This window comes from Doryrhamphus excisus, linkage group LG1 (genome assembly GCF_037039965.1).
Source record: "Doryrhamphus excisus strain RoL-2023G ecotype Guam linkage group LG1, RoL_Dexc_Guam_v1.1, whole genome shotgun sequence".
Lineage (NCBI taxonomy): Eukaryota > Metazoa > Chordata > Actinopteri > Syngnathiformes > Syngnathidae > Doryrhamphus > Doryrhamphus excisus.
In genome coordinates, this window is record NC_136357.1 from 5,856,359 (window position 1) to 5,872,150 (window position 15,792).

General features: G+C 40.9%; 1 protein-coding gene across 3 annotated transcripts; it reads left to right on the plus strand.

The window, feature by feature from the left end:
* Positions 1–1,337: 1,337 nt before the first annotated feature.
* On the plus strand, positions 1,338–12,918 carry olfml1 (olfactomedin-like 1). Of its 3 annotated transcripts, XM_078793795.1 has the most exons (10): positions 1,338–1,629; positions 6,727–6,756; positions 6,892–6,995; positions 8,537–8,727; positions 8,824–8,927; positions 9,268–9,459; positions 9,584–9,764; positions 10,800–10,959; positions 11,046–11,193; positions 12,418–12,918. In XM_078793795.1, the coding sequence occupies exons 1-9, from the start codon at positions 1,510–1,512 to the stop codon at positions 11,185–11,187; spliced, it is 1,224 nt and encodes a 407-aa protein (XP_078649921.1). In that variant the 5' UTR covers positions 1,338–1,509; the 3' UTR covers positions 11,188–11,193; positions 12,418–12,918. The 3 variants fall into 3 exon arrangements, with proteins under 3 accessions (XP_078649921.1, XP_078649920.1, XP_057931510.2); XM_078793794.1 differs by lacking the exon at positions 12,418–12,918 and having other exon boundaries at positions 11,046–12,402; XM_058075527.2 differs by lacking the exons at positions 1,338–1,629; positions 12,418–12,918 and having other exon boundaries at positions 5,720–6,756; positions 11,046–12,402.
* Positions 12,919–15,792: the final 2,874 nt, after the last annotated feature.

Genomic DNA, 15,792 nt, shown 5'->3' on the forward strand with positions numbered 1-15,792 from the left:
TGATCAAACTTCAGATTTGCTTCTCAGGGCCTCCTGGGTTGATATCAGCACTTTTAGGTCATCTGGTTGATCAGAACAAAACTGTTGAACTAACCAATTTATGGACACAATGACTGAATGAGGAGGAGAAATGTGAAAGTTTGATGGTTTTGTCATATTAGATATGACCTCACAGCAAGGAGACCCGAGTTCAATTCCACCCCTGGAGTTTGCATGTTCTCCCCATACATGTGTGGGTTTTCTCCGGGTACTCCAGTTTCTTCCGGAACTTCCGGAAAACAAACAAAAACAGACGGTGTATATATATTTATACTGTATATTCTGTATATTTTGTATTTTCATTTTTTAATTTTTTAAATTAAAACCTACTTCACCAAAACAAATTCTTAGTATGTGTTTGATCATACCTGGTAATAAACAATTTCTGATTCGGATTTCCTCCCATATTCCAAAAACATGCTAGTTTAATTGCCAACTCCAAATTGTCCATAGGTATTGAAGGTATTTGCTCAATTTTGCTAGCTAAAGATAAAAGCTAAATCAAACACATAGTCTCACAAATACAGACAAAAGATACTTATACACGCACCCACACAAAAAAGGACTAATGTGACGACTGACAGTTAATGTGGAAACATCGGGTACGCATATGACAGCTTGCTTTGCAACAAAAAAGCAGAATGTTCCAGGCGCCTTGATGCCCCTGCCAACAAGCAGTTCGGAAGCAGAAACACCATGAAAGAAGCGGTTCAAGCAAGGGCAGTGACGAAAGCTGATTGGTCCAGGACTCCAGCCTCTTACACAATCTTGAGTGTACAAAAGGCCAAGTAGGGAAAGGAAGGGTGCTTTTTTGCAGCTGCACGGTAATAAGACCCGCTTACTTGTAGGCATACAGGGACTGCAGATAAGCCCGGATGTCTGTATTAGGTATTGTTGTCAGGAATAAACAATCTGGTTCTCATTCTATAATTTGGTTCTTTAAGATTCCCCTATCCTCTATTCGAAACCCACTTAGGATTTCTACAGTATGAATGTGAGTGTGAATGGTTGTTTGTCTATATGTGCCCTGTGATTGGCTGGCGAACAGTCTAGGGTGTACCCTGCCTCTCGTCCGAAGACAGCTGGGATAGGCTCCAGCACCCTGCACGACCCTCGTGAGGATAAGTGGTAGAAAATGAATGAATGAAATGTGCCATCGCCGCACAGGCATTAGATCAGGAAGACCTGGGTTCGAATCTGTTTTCTGCGGGTACTTTGTTTTCCTCCCATATTCCAAAAACATGCATGTTTATTGATGCTCAGAGTTCGTGAACAGGAGAAGGAATCCACGGAGGGAAGTGCAGGGACAGCTGAGCAGCCAACGTAGCAGCAGGCTAAAGAAAGGAAGAAGATGAACCCCACTGCAAAAAGAGCACAAAACACAGGTGGTGAAAAAGAGTAGCAAAAACATGAAAAAGCAATCAAAAGAGAGCCGGTGGTTACCACTAGAGAATTATTAACAATCTAGTGATGTTGCCTCCTTTTGGTGGGCCTTTAAGGGATGCCGTCAAGGATGATGCAACAATGATTCCACATCAGAGCCATCAAAGGTGTTACACAACAGAGTGTCGTCCTAAAGGAATTAAAAAGGTAGGCAAGGGGAGGAAGAGAAGGAGGATCCCATGACACGATCATTCATCAAAAGATAAACATTTAGATTTGACTCTCGGTATGTTGTTAGTACATATGCATATTTATATGGCTGTTAGCTTCATTTCTCCCCATTGATAATTGTACAGTCATGATTATGACATAAGCACATCATTATGCATTCCAACACACAATCTGCATACGCGGTTATTGACTCATCTACCCACACTGGTAACACACAGCTCAGGGGATCCGGTCCTGCCATCTCTGAACGTGAATCTTTTCACTTGTCTTGCTGAGACTCCATGGATATTTTAAAGGTCTCCTCCACAAATTGTAATGAATCTTTTATGAGGGTACATCTTAATGTCTGTTGGTGTGTGTGTGCGCACATCAGTGGGTGAGGAATGCGCATGCAGAGATGCGTGATTATTGGTTGGTTCAGACATTACACTTACATCAGGCATGTTATATGAAGAAGGTTTCTGCATGTAATTGATAGTGGACAAAATAACACCTTAAAATTGTGTTTTTTCAACTTGAAAATAAGTATTATTTTATATGATTGGAGATATGGTATATGTTATATTTATAGAAGTTATTATTTATGCAGTTCCCATATATTGCCATGTGCATACATGTCTCTTTTCTTCGTCTCTCACCTCTGAACAGGCAGGAAGAGAGTCCACTCTATGCACTGGTTGAGTAGCAACACACTTCATATACACACTTCATATACACACACACAACTTTAAATTATTATTATTTCATTCATTCCTTTTCAACCGCTTATCTTCACGAGGGTCGCAGGGGGTGCTGGAGCCTATCCGGGACGGGGTACACCCTGGACTGGTCGCCAGTCAATCACAGGGCACATATAGACAAACAACCATTCACACTCACATTCATACCTATGGACAATTTGGAGTCGCCAATTAACCTAGCATGTTTTTGGAATGTGGGAGGAAACCGAAGTACCCGGAGAAAACTCACGCATGCACGGGGAGAACATGCAAACTCCACACAGAGATGGCCGAGGGTAGAATTGAACTTGGGTCTCCTAGCTGTGAGGTCTGCGCGCTAACCACTCAACCGCCGTGCAGCCTAAACTATTATTATTTATTTAAAATTATTTAAATTTGTGCAATTTACTGATTACGCTGTACATTATGTTGTTCATATTCGGTGTCATCAATTTATTCTCTATATTATTTTCTTTTGTCTCTGGTCTGTCCATCCATCCATCCATCTGGGAATATTACCAAGGTGACCCCCATCATTACAAACAAGTCAGTATGCCGGATTTCTATGACAGTAGTAGCAACATAAAAGGCAACAAAATGAACTTGCCCACCCTAAACATATCCACCCGACTCACCTGCAAAAAAAAAAAACCTACACATTAAGATGTAGAGCTTTCATCTGATAGGCCGTTGTGACTGTTTGAGGTTAAGAGTGTTTTAGTGGCTGTTGGTCAGGGAGGTCAGACCACCACCACAAACCCCTTTTTTCCTACTGCTTCATTGTTTGTTGCTTAATGGCTGGTTACAAAGGTTGGGTAAATGGTACTGGGGTTACTGGGTGGTTGTGGCTGTTGTGACGTAAGACTATTCATTGGGTGTGCTGCACTCTCGTGGTGTAAATTTGCAATAACTTTAAGATCCAATAAATGATCAATGCAAGATAATATAATACAGTATCATTGTCTTGTTCACATTAAACTTTCCCCACTAATCAGTTTCATTTTTATATGCAACTATTCTGGCATAGTGTTTAAAGCTGACATGTGCTGTAACAAAAAGAGCATGAAACAGACCCAGGTGGCTGTAAAAAGCACCAGATGGAGACCAAACACGAGTAAAGTCAATTATTCATAATGGTTGTGACAGACTTTGATCATAAATCACTCAGAATTAGTGTCAGTCAAGAAGAGTGATTCGTCACGCTATGGAAATCAGTAAAACTTTTGGTTTCAACTTGTATTGTCATTTACTGTGAAAAATTATTTTCTATATGTTTATGATGTAATTGTTGGCATCATTCATTCATTCATTCATTTTCTACCACTTTTCCTCATGAGGGTCACGGGGGTGCTGGAGCCTATCCCAGCTGTCTTCGGGCAAGAGGTCGGGGTACACCCTGGACTGGTCGCCAGCCAATCACAGGGCACATATAGACAAACAACCATTCACACTCACATTAATACCTATGGACAATTTGGAGTCGCCAATTAACCTAGCATGTTTTTGGAATGTGGGAGGAAACCGGAGTACCCGGAGAAAACCCGCGCATGCACGGGGAGCACATGCAAACTCCACACCGAGATGGAATTGAACCCTGGTCTCCTAGCTGTGAGGTCTGCGCGCTAACCACTCTTCTGCCGTGCTGCCCTCCCTTGGAGTTTCATTCATTCATTCATTGTTAATGCAGATCATTAAAAGGATAACCAAAAAACAGGATCATTTTCTATGATATAGTGCTAGCATAAAAAAAGCAAAAACGCTGGCTTTTTGTCAGTGGAAGGACGGCAGTGACAAGCACCTTCCATCTTCTCCACCCATATCTTCGTGTATGACATTTTTATGTTTTTTTATTGTCTGATTATTGTCAGAATAATGTCGACCTTACATTAAAAACATTACACAGGCTGTAGAAAGTCATGGTGTATGATAAATGTTACTGCAACATTATATTATTGGCGACATGCAGACAAACTCAGTGTGCACTCAGATTGTCAGTCGAGAAGCCATGCCTGTATTAATCAGGAAAACGATGAAGAAAACAATAAAAATCAATACATTTATAATACAGTTCAATAGACACATTAATATTTATTTTATGTTATTCGTTTTTTCATCAGCCTCCCCTGACTGCATATCACTGGTGTATTGGTGCATTTGACCCTAAACAGGATAAGCGGTAGAAAATCACTGAATAAATGATGCTTAATGGATAATGCATAGTCTGCACTGTGGATTAGTGGTTAGCATGTTGGCCTCATAGTCAAGAGGTTAGGATTCAAATCGCTATTGTAGCATCAGTTTGCATGTCCTCCCCGTGCGTACATGGGCTTCCTCCCACATGTAAGGTTAAGTCATTGTTTCTCCAATAGTGGGGCGGGACCCTGGGGGGGAATGTGGTGAACTCTCAGGGGGAACCGCAAAAGCCTTTCAATGTTTGTGCAGTCTTGCCAACATGTACAGATTTGTAGTACTCAACACTGCTTGTATGTTCTCCATTTTGTTGCATTTTCCTGGTTTCAGTTTCAAGTTCAGGGCTGCACAGCGGAAGAGTGGTTAGCGCGCAGACCTCACAGCTAGTAGACCAGGGTTCAATTCCACCCTCTGCCATCTCTGTGTGGAGTTTGCATGTTCTCCCCGTGCATGCGCGGGTTTTCTCCGGGTACTCCGGTTTCCTCCCACATTCCAAAAACATGCTAGGTTAATTGGTGACTCCAAATTGTCCATAGGTATGAATGTGAGTGTGAATGGTTGTTTGTCTATATGTGCCCTGTGATTGGCTGGCCACCAGTCCAGGGTGTACCCCGCCTCTGGCGGCTGGGATAGGCTCCAGCAACCCCCGTGACCCTCGTGTGGATAAGTGGTAGAAAATGAACGAATGAATTCAGCTATTAACCCTGGTGGTGTAATGGTACAGCTGCTACGGCAGTCAAACATGGACATTTTTAAATATCATGCTTCTTTTTTTTTCTTTAGTAGAGCTGCACGTCCAAGTGGTTCGCGTGCAGGCCACACAGCTAGGAGACCCGAGTTCGATTCCACTCTTGGCCATCTCTGTGTGGAGTTTGCACGTCCTCCCCGTGCATGCATGGGTTTTCTCCGGGTACTCCGGTTTCCTCCCACATTCCAAAAACATGCTAGGTTAATTGGCGACTCCAAATTGTCCATAGGTATGAATGTGAGTGTGAATGGTTGTTTGTCTATATGTGCCCTGTGATTGGCTGGCGATCAGTCCAGGGTGTACCCCGCCTCTAGCCTGAAGACAGCTGGGATAGGCTCCAGCACCCCCGTGACCCTTGTGAGGAAAAGCGGTAGAAAATGAATGAATGAGTTTCAAGTTCAGTCTGTAAATTACAGATAAATAAATAGATTTAATACATTTCTGTCCCTTAAGGGAGGCATTGATATAAATAATTGATAACCACTGGGTTAACTGGAGACTCTAAAGTGTCCATAGGTGTGATTGGGAGTGTTGTTAGTCTAGAAATGCCCTGCAGTTGGTTGGCAACTTGTCCAGTCGAGTGGAATAGGCAGTAGCCAAGACACCATTCCCTGTGTGCCAGATGATCGCCCTCTACAGGCAGAACAGTGGCACCCCACGCCAATAGAATAGGCTTCAGTTTACCCATAACCCTAATGAGGACAAGCAGTGAGGAAAATGAAGCTAGCTGGATAATGCATAGCCATAAAAGACAACTACGGGATGGGGCAAGGTGCTAATGTTCCATTTTAATCCAGCTGTGATGCAGCTGCTACGTGTAAGAACTGAGGACGTGTCCGGGTCACATTACAATAAAAATAAGACCAATCAGCTGTGAGTTGGTAATTTCTTGCTATTTCCTATTTTGTGTTGCTTTTAGGGACACCACCCCCATTTCTTATTTTATTCCTCATACCTCAAGAGCACAGTGAAAAAGGAGTACGTGAATATGAAGGAAAGACAGCTGGTCAAATAGGAGTCGAGAGGTTCAGTGAGGGTTGAAGCCAAAAAGTAATCCAAAACAACCACTGGACTCTGAGCAAGAACTGAAAGAGAACCAAGACAGAATGTTCTGGAACTACAAATCGGAGCAGAGCCTTTTTTAAACCCAAGACAAGGAAAAAGAAAGAAGAACATCAGTCAACAAAGTCTTTTGACACACGATTGTTATTGACAGACGTGGTTTTGTGAGTTCAATGAATTGCATTCTGCAAGAGAAGTCGAGGCTGTGACCACAATAGATTCCGAGCTGATTTACTGGCAACGGGAGTGCAAACAATGTCAGGGAGAAAGTTTTGTGTGCTTTTGCTATGTTTGTGCTTAACTGTGACGACAGTCAATAACCAAGGTTCCCCCCATGATACCTTCATTATCCAGTACCTGGAGAGGAGATTGACTCAGATGGAGGTAAGTTCAGAATAAAACTCAACACATTTATATGTTGCTGGACAGAACCCACACTTTTTGTACTGATTTGTAGTAGTTCAGAAGATATTCCTTACATTGACTCTGCATTTATAACATTTTTTTTCTCTATATCAGGAGCGTCTGAGCCAATGTGAACAAAACACAGTGAGCATAATGCAGAAGACCTACGATTTGTCCTCAGGAATGAGAGGCCATCTTTCTACCTTCAATGTTATGAGGTGTGGTTACCTGACAGACAGTCAACAACATTGGTCTAAGGGTGGATTCAAACTTGTTGTGTTTGGTTTGTAAGAATTGTGTATAAAAACTGTACATTTAGGCAGCACGGTGGTTGAGTGGTTAGCGTGCAGACCTCACAGCAAGGAAACCAGGGTTCAATTCCACCCTCTGGCATCTCTGTGTGGAGTTTGCATGTTCTCCCTGGTTTTCTCTAGGTACTCCGGTTTCCTCCCACATTCCAAAAACATGCTAGGTTAATTGACGACTCCAAATTGTCCATAGGTATGAATGTGAGTGTGAATGGTTGTTTGTCTATATGTGCCCTATGATTGGCTGACGACTAGAAGACAGCTGGGATAGGCTCCAGCACCCCCCGTTGAGAAGGCTGTAGAATTGAGTGTTTTGGCCAAGAGGAGAAGAATGCAGATTTGTTCTGTGTTGTTCTGTTTGTAGAGTATTTCATGGAAAGTAACTAAATCATTTTAAAATCCTGAAATAATCAGGATTGGGCCCCTTTAGAAATATCTCTGGTGCTCTGTGGTTCTACCATATCTTATTTATTGTGTGGAAATATGCGGTAATAACTATAAAAGCAATCTTCACTCACTAAATGTACTGCATAAAAGGTCAGTAAGGATAATTCATAATGCCGCCTACAGAGAACATACTAACTCCTTATTTCTAAAATCACAAACTTGCTGATATAGTTAATCTTCAAACAGCTAAAATAATGCATAAGACTAAAAATAACCAATGACCTAAAAATGTCATCCAATACTTCTCTACAAGAGAGGAGAAATATGATCTCAGGGAAGAACTACATTTGAAACACTTATATGCTAGGACTACGTTAAAAAGCCATAGCATTTCGGTATGTGGAATCAAACTATGGAATGGATTGAGTAAGACCCTCAAACAATGCACAACGATGAGCCAATTCAAGAAACAATACAAGCAGTTGATGTTTGCTAAATACAAGGATGAAGAGTCTTGAACCAGTCATGATGTGCTATATATATCACTATATTGACACTTACTATGGTACCCATTATGTCATTGGATGGTCATATCACCTCCTACTTCAGTACGTGAAAAAGAAAAAAAAACTTGAACTATATTAGGAAAGCAGGAAGTGAACAAATGTAACAGTTACTGGTGGTAAAAGTACCAGATGGAGGGGTAGGATTTAATAAGCTTTGCTTCTTCCTACTCCTTTTGGACATGTGGAACTGTGAACTGATTATGTGATGCATTCAATTGTAATCTGATGCATGTTCAAATGAAATAAAACCATTACCATTACCATTATCTTCTAGTACAGTTGTGAATGCGTTCCTCCGAACCTTGGTGTGCACCAAAGAAGCAGACCAAGACCACTTGAGAGTTCCATAGCTTGGAGCCCATGATAGAAAAGGCCTGTTCTCCCCTCATCTTAAGTCTCACCTGGGGCACCACGAGTTGGAGCTGGCCTTCGGACCTCAATTACTAATTACCCAGCCTCTTCAATAAAACCTCTTCAAACTTTTTCCCTGCACTTCAGATCAGAGGTGAAGAACCAGCTGGAGAGCATATCTGCACGTGTAAACCGAGTGGAACAAGAGGTGGAATATCTGGAAAACAAGATGCCTACCCATTCTGACATTGAGATGGAGGAGGCACTTCTTGAACAACAGATAAAAGCCGCCGAACTGGACCAGCTAAAAAGGAAAGCCAAAATCAGAATGGAAAATGGTATGAAGTACGTTACTATCAAGTGGAATGTCATTCCAAGGAAAAGAAGCATTCAAAAAATAATATACATACCATTGTTGTCTCGGTCATTTGTAGATTGTAATTCAGCTTTGGGGCAAATCAAGTCTCTGAAAATCATAAAGAAGATGGGGGATACCTCAGGGTCCTGGTTCAAGGACCCTTCTAACGGATCGATCAAGGTCAGTTTGAAGAAACGTCAAAAGGGAAAACATTTTCCTCCCAAAGTGGGATTATGGATTATGGAAATTCAGGACGATACCCTGAAATGATCGACATAGGTACTAGATCACAGGGCACATACAGTGTCTAGATAACGATTGAACATCGGTCATTGAACCCATACTGTCTAAGACTGAAGTCAGTAGAGTCAACCACTTGACCATTAGTGACCATTATGCTTAGTATATTTCGACTGTCACAAATCAGATATGCAAATATGAATGGAAGGCTAGTTTTTAATAAAAGCGAAAACAGGGGACTAGCGACGATATCTTTCATCGGACTCTTAAATTCTTTCAGATCTACATGATGAGTGGAATTCGTAACAACACACTGCTGGAGTATGAATCTCTACAAAGCTTCTCGGAAAAGACCATCACACCTCCGGCTAAAGTGGTGCAACTCCCATTTCCATGGCAAGGCACCGGACACATGGTCTACAATGGATTTCTCTACTACCACAAAGCAGACACACTGAACCAGATCCTGAAGGTGTGTATTAATATGTTTTAATATGAATGCTTGGTCCCACGGTGGTCTATTGGTTGGCATGTTGGCTACACAGTCAGGAGATCTAGAAGATCTAGGTTGGAATCTCTATGTCTCTCATTCATAGGTAGACCTGTCCAATGGCTCAGTGGTCGACAGCACTCTTCTTCCGGGAGCAGGTCGTCTTCCAGTCTACAGCTTGAACCCCAACACCTACTTGGACCTGGCTGTGGATGAACTAGGTCTTTGGGTCATTCACGCTGACCCTGAATACGGTGGAAACTTGGTTCTAACGAAGCTTGATAAAGGTTAATGCCATATACAGTCATGCTTTGTTTAGTTCCAAAACCCAACCGTTAATTTCCACGAAGTTGGCTTCAATATTAATAAGTAAATAGAGCATAGAAAACCTGTTCCACTGTTTACATTCCTATTATTCTTTGTTTAGACCACATTGCACAACTCTTATGCCCAGGCTACGAGATGGCTAATGCTTTAAGAACACAATACTATCGAGCTAAATAGTTAGCCTCCATGTTCTTTATTGTAAACTGAAGAAAAGGTTTCAAATTGAGTGGGGAAGGACAAAGTAAGAAGCTAAAAATGTACCACTTCCACACGGAGAGAGAACCTATGACTTGTCTTTCAATATTTTCTGATCTTGTCAACCAGAAAACAGGAGATTATTTCATTCATTCATTCATTTTCTAGAGGCGGGGTACACCCTGGACTGGTGGCCAGCCAATCACAGGGCACATACTATAGACAAACAACCATTCACACTCACATTCATACCTATAGACAATTTGGAGTTGGCAATTAACCTAGCATGTTTTTGGAATGTGGGAGGAAACCGGAGAACATGCAAACTCCACACAGAGATGGCCGAGGGTGGAATCGAACTCCGGTCTTCTAGCTGTAAGGCCTGCGCTCTAACCACTCAACCGCCGTGCAGCCCCAGAGATTATTTATGAATTAATTTTTGAAATAGCTCTGCAAATAACATGACATCGTATTAGCAGGACATAATGCAGCTTGTTAGTGAAATCCAGTAATGGTTCTGGACATCTCAGGGCCCTAAATGGGACTTGACTTGGGTGTGTCCTTACGAGTTAACAAATACCGTTATTGATGTCAGCGTTTGGCTGCGTTTGCCACGAAAACTATGCTGAAACAAATCTGTTAAATAATACAACTTCCGACAGTCTCGACCCATCTTGGGACATCGTGTTGAGCTCCTTTCCAGCATAAAAGTCAAATAGACAGCTGAGTGCTAAATATGAGTGCTAAATAAGCACACACACAAAGAAATTATTCATAACAATTATATGTCTTCATAACAGGCAACTTGGCAGTAGAGTACATCTGGGATACGCAGTGTAAAAGTCATGATGCTGAAGGAGCGTTCATCATATGCGGGACTCTCTATGTGGTCTTCAACACACGCTATGGTGGACGGTCCACTGTACAGTGTCTCTACGACATTCATGACACCATCCACAGGTTGGTAGTATGACAACATTCTGCATCCAGCATCACTCCTTATATGCTACTGTATATGATAAATATGCTGGGATATATTTTGGCAGCGCTGAGAGTCCAGTGGTGTTTTTTCCAAAGAGGTACACGAGCCACAGCAGCATCCACTACCATCCCGGAGACAAACAGCTATACGCCTGGGATGATGGATACCAGACAATATATACAGTGGAGACGCAGATTGCTGAATGATAACCGCTTTAGACATGAGTAAATTAGCTAAATTCTAACATGCTAACATGCTAGCACCAAGCAAGACTGCCTCAAGTCCCGAAAAGTTTGAGGCAGTCCCGTAGTGTCCTCACAACATACAACGTGTGTATTTGCTGTTAGACATGAGTAAATTAGCTAAAATGCTAACATGCTAAATGTAATCATGCTAGCACCTAGCAAGAGGGCCTCAAGTTTAGAAAGTGCCAAGGTTGTCCTATAACCTCCCTACATCATGCCATGTGTGTATTTGCCTTTAGACATGAGTAGATTAGCTTAAATGCTAACATGCTAACGGCTACCATGCTAGCACCTAGCAAGACTGCCTCAAGTCCCGAAAAGTTTGAGGCAGTCCCGTAGTGTCCTCACAACATACAATGTGTGTATTTGCTGTTAGACATGAGTAAATTAGCTAAAATGCTAACATGCTAAATGTAATCATGCTAGCACCTAGCAAGAGGGCCTCAAGTTTAGAAAGTGCCAAAGTTGTCCTATAACCTCCCTGAATGATGTCATGTGTGTATTTGCCTTTAGATATGAGTAAATTAGCTTAAATGCTAACATGCTAACGGCTACCATGCCAGCACCTAGCAAGAAAGCCTCAAGTTTAGAAACTGCCAAGGTTGTCCTATATCTTCTCTGCATCATGCTATGTGTGTATTTGCCTTTAGACATGAATAGATTAGCTTACATGCTAACATGCTAATGGCTACCATGCTAGCACCTAGCAAGAGGGCCTCAAGTTTAGAAACTGCCAAGGTTGTCCTATATCCTCCCTGCATCATGCCATGTGTGTATTTGCCTTTAGACATGATTAAATTAGCTAAATTTTAACATGCTAATGGCTACCATGCTCGCCCCTATCAAGAGGGCCTCAGGTCCCGAAAAGTTTGAGGCAGTCCCATAATGTCCCCACAACATACCGTGTGTGTATTTGCTTTTAGACATGAGTAAATTAGCTAAAATGCTAACATGCTAAAAGTCATCATGCTAGCACCTAGCAAAAGAGCCTCAAGTTTAGAAAGTGCCAATGTTGTCCTATAACCTTCCTATATCATGCCATGTGTGTATTTGCCTTTAGACATTAGTAGATTAGCTTAAATGCTAACATGCTAACGGCTACCATGCTAGCACCTAGCAAGAGAGCCTCAAGTTTAGAAACTGCCAAGGTTGTCCTATATCCTCCCTGCATCATGCCATGTGTGTATTTGCCTTTAGACATGAGTAAATTAGCTAAATTCTAACATGCTAACGGCTACCATGCTAGCGCCAAGCAAGACAGCCTCAGGTCCCGAAAAGTTTGAGGCAGTCCCGTAGTGTCCCCACAACATACAATGTGTATTTGCTTTTAGACATGAGTAAATTAGCTAAAATGCTAACATGCTAAATGTCATCATGCTAGCACCTAGCAAAAGAGCCTCAAGTTTAGAAAGTGCCAAGGTTGTCCTATAACTTTCCTACATCATGCCATGTGTGTATTTGCCTTTAGACATGAGTAGATTAGCTTAAATGCTAACATGCTAACGGCTACCATGCTAGCACCTAGCAAGAGGGCCTCAGGTCCCGAAAAGTTTGAGGCAGTCCCGTAGTGTCTCCACAACATACATGTGTGTATTTGCCTCACTAGTATTCATTCATTTGTACATTAAAATTTTCTCATTATATTTTGCTACTTATATATGAGCATTTGATATCATAGTAATAAAGAGCATTTGCAAGAAATTTGTCGTTGATACTACAAGAGGCCGGGTACACCCTGGACTGGTGGCCAGCCAATCACAGGGCACATATAGACAAACAACCATTCACACTCGCATTCATACCTATGGACAATTTGGAGTCGCTAATTAACCTAGCATGTTTTTGGAATGTGGGAGGAAACTGGAGAACCCGGAGAAAACCCACGCATGCACGGGGAGAACATGCAAACTCCACACAGAGATGGCCGAGGGTGGAATTGAACTCGGGTCTCCAAGCTGTGTCACCTGCACTTGTCCACCGTGCAGCTGTTAGGAAACAGTACATTCAAAATTCGATGTTAAAGGCAACTAATATGCTCATTATTGCACTGTTGTTGTCCACTTAACCATTGCTCATATTCAATGACCAGTTTTAACATGTTTAAAAATTGATTTGATCCAATAGAGGTTTTTGTTTATGGATTTGGATGTCAGTACGTCATAATCCTGACGATTGCCACATTTAATGACTTAACTTTCTGAATCTGAACCATGAGCAACCTTCCAGCTGCTACACAGTGGATGATATCACACTGTTTTGCCCTGGACTTATAAATATTGTGCAAGATGATTTCTTTAAAGTTTAATCACCTATGCCAGATAGAACCCACAGGTTGAATACCACGTATTTATGACATAATACAGATGACAGTGGTGTCCAGTATGCGCCCGTTAAACACTAAAGAAACAGCAAAAATGGCAAACAACATAGAATATAAAAGCACAGTTTAAAAATAAAATATATATTATGTCGATACTAATGATAACACAGAGCTTTGGCTTGATATGTGCAGTTTAGCCTTTTTTTTGTTACCGGTGGATGTACTGCATCACATGACCACCAGGTGGAGACAAAACACAGTTAATGTTCAGACAATGAGAATGAGATTGACGCTGGTGAATATAACCAATTCTCCCTGAAGTATTTTTACTTCAGGGAACTTACTAATTGATTAAAAATTAAAAATTAAAACTCACATTAAAAATGTGAAGAAAATAAATAGTGAGAGTGGCTCTGAGCACAACTGATAGTTAGAGAATGTTTGTAATGTATCATAATTTCTTCATAATCTGCCAAACCCATGGGAGGAAAAATGGAAACTCTACAGTCATTCAATATGCCGTGTGCATGAAAATTTCTAAGCAAACCTTCGACAATAACATAAAAACAATAACTGCAAAAATAAAAAGCATGAACCCATTTCTCCTTATTGGTCTAGGAGTCCATTTGCGTCTTATCAGTCAATTTTGTGATGCCTTGGTTCCTCACGCTATTCACTTCCTTACCCTGCTGGGACTCAGTCTTTGCTGTCTTGGATGTCATCATTCTCACAGCCAGTGAACAAAAACAGTGAGATTTTTAACTTTCAATTTTTTTTTAGATGTGCAGTCATAATTTAAATTTGCACATATTATATCATCCCTGGTTTATTGTGGTTAATTGGTTTCAGCCCCAACTTAGTAGAAGAATTTCCACAAAGTAGGATTCAATATAATAAAATGAGTATTTATGTAGTTACTGCATAGAAAATTTATGTATGACCATCGAAAAATGTTTATTATTTCATTGAAGGGCGCTACAATGTTGCCTGTCCACCAAAGGTAGCCAGAAGAGTTCAGAGGGAGGCTGACGTCATTGCAGCGCCCTGGAAGGTACTGACGAATGTGTTATTTTTATTTTCAAGTCATATTGGTGCATGTTTGTATATTTCACAGGCATACCTTTTGAGTGTTAAAGGAAACATTTTGTCTTACTTATGTAACTGTCAATGTACATTTTAACACTAAATAACACGATACAGTAAGATGTGAAGAACATACTTTGAGCTGAGAACTGAGAACTTTGAAAGCCAAGATTGGAAACCTCTCAAGGATCTCATGAATATGAATCAATTCATCATGACAGTATTCCATTTATCAATAGTTTTATTGTACATGTTTTTATTCATCATTATTTACTTCTGTGCATCTCACACTGTTTTCCACCGGACATCTCTGTCTGATTCCCACTGTGTCGAATATAAATGTGACATGCTGCTCAACATATTTTGCTGATGTGAAGCTGTCGTTATGGCAACCCAGCGGGGTCACTGGTATTGTGTATATATATCCTATTAGTTTGACTTCTTTGCAGTCCTTTTTGTAATACATTTTTCTATATTGACAGTTACTATGGTACACATAATGTCATTGTATGGTCATATCACCTCATATTTCGGTACGAGGTACATTATTTAAAAAAAACTTAAACTGTATTATGGAAAGCAGGAAGTGAACAAATGAAACAGTTACTGATTGTAAAAGTAAACTATATTATGGAAAGCAGGAAGTGAACAAATGTAACAGCTACTGATTGTAAAAGTACCAGATGGAGGGGGAGGATTTTATAAGCTTTGCTTCTTCCTACTCCTTTTGGACATGTGGAACTGTGAACTGATTATGTGATGCATTCAATTGTAATCTGATGCATGTTCAAATGAAATTAAACCATTACCATTACCACTTTGGTATGTGACAAAAATTATAAAAAAAAATGTAAACTTAAACTATATTAGGAAAGCAGGAAGTGAACAAATGTAACAGTTTCTGATTGTAAAATTGTTATTATTTGCCTCTATTTTTCATGAATTTAAAACTTTTTACAACCATTTAACCATTCACACTCACATTTATAGCTATGGACAATTTGGAGTCGCCAATTAACCTAGCATGTTTTTGGAATGTGGGAGGAAACCGGAGTACCCGGAGAAAACCAGGGAGAACATGCAAATTTCACACAGAGACGGTCAAGTGTGGAATCGAACTTGGGTTTCCTAGCTGTGTGGCCTGCGCGATAACCACTTGTGCA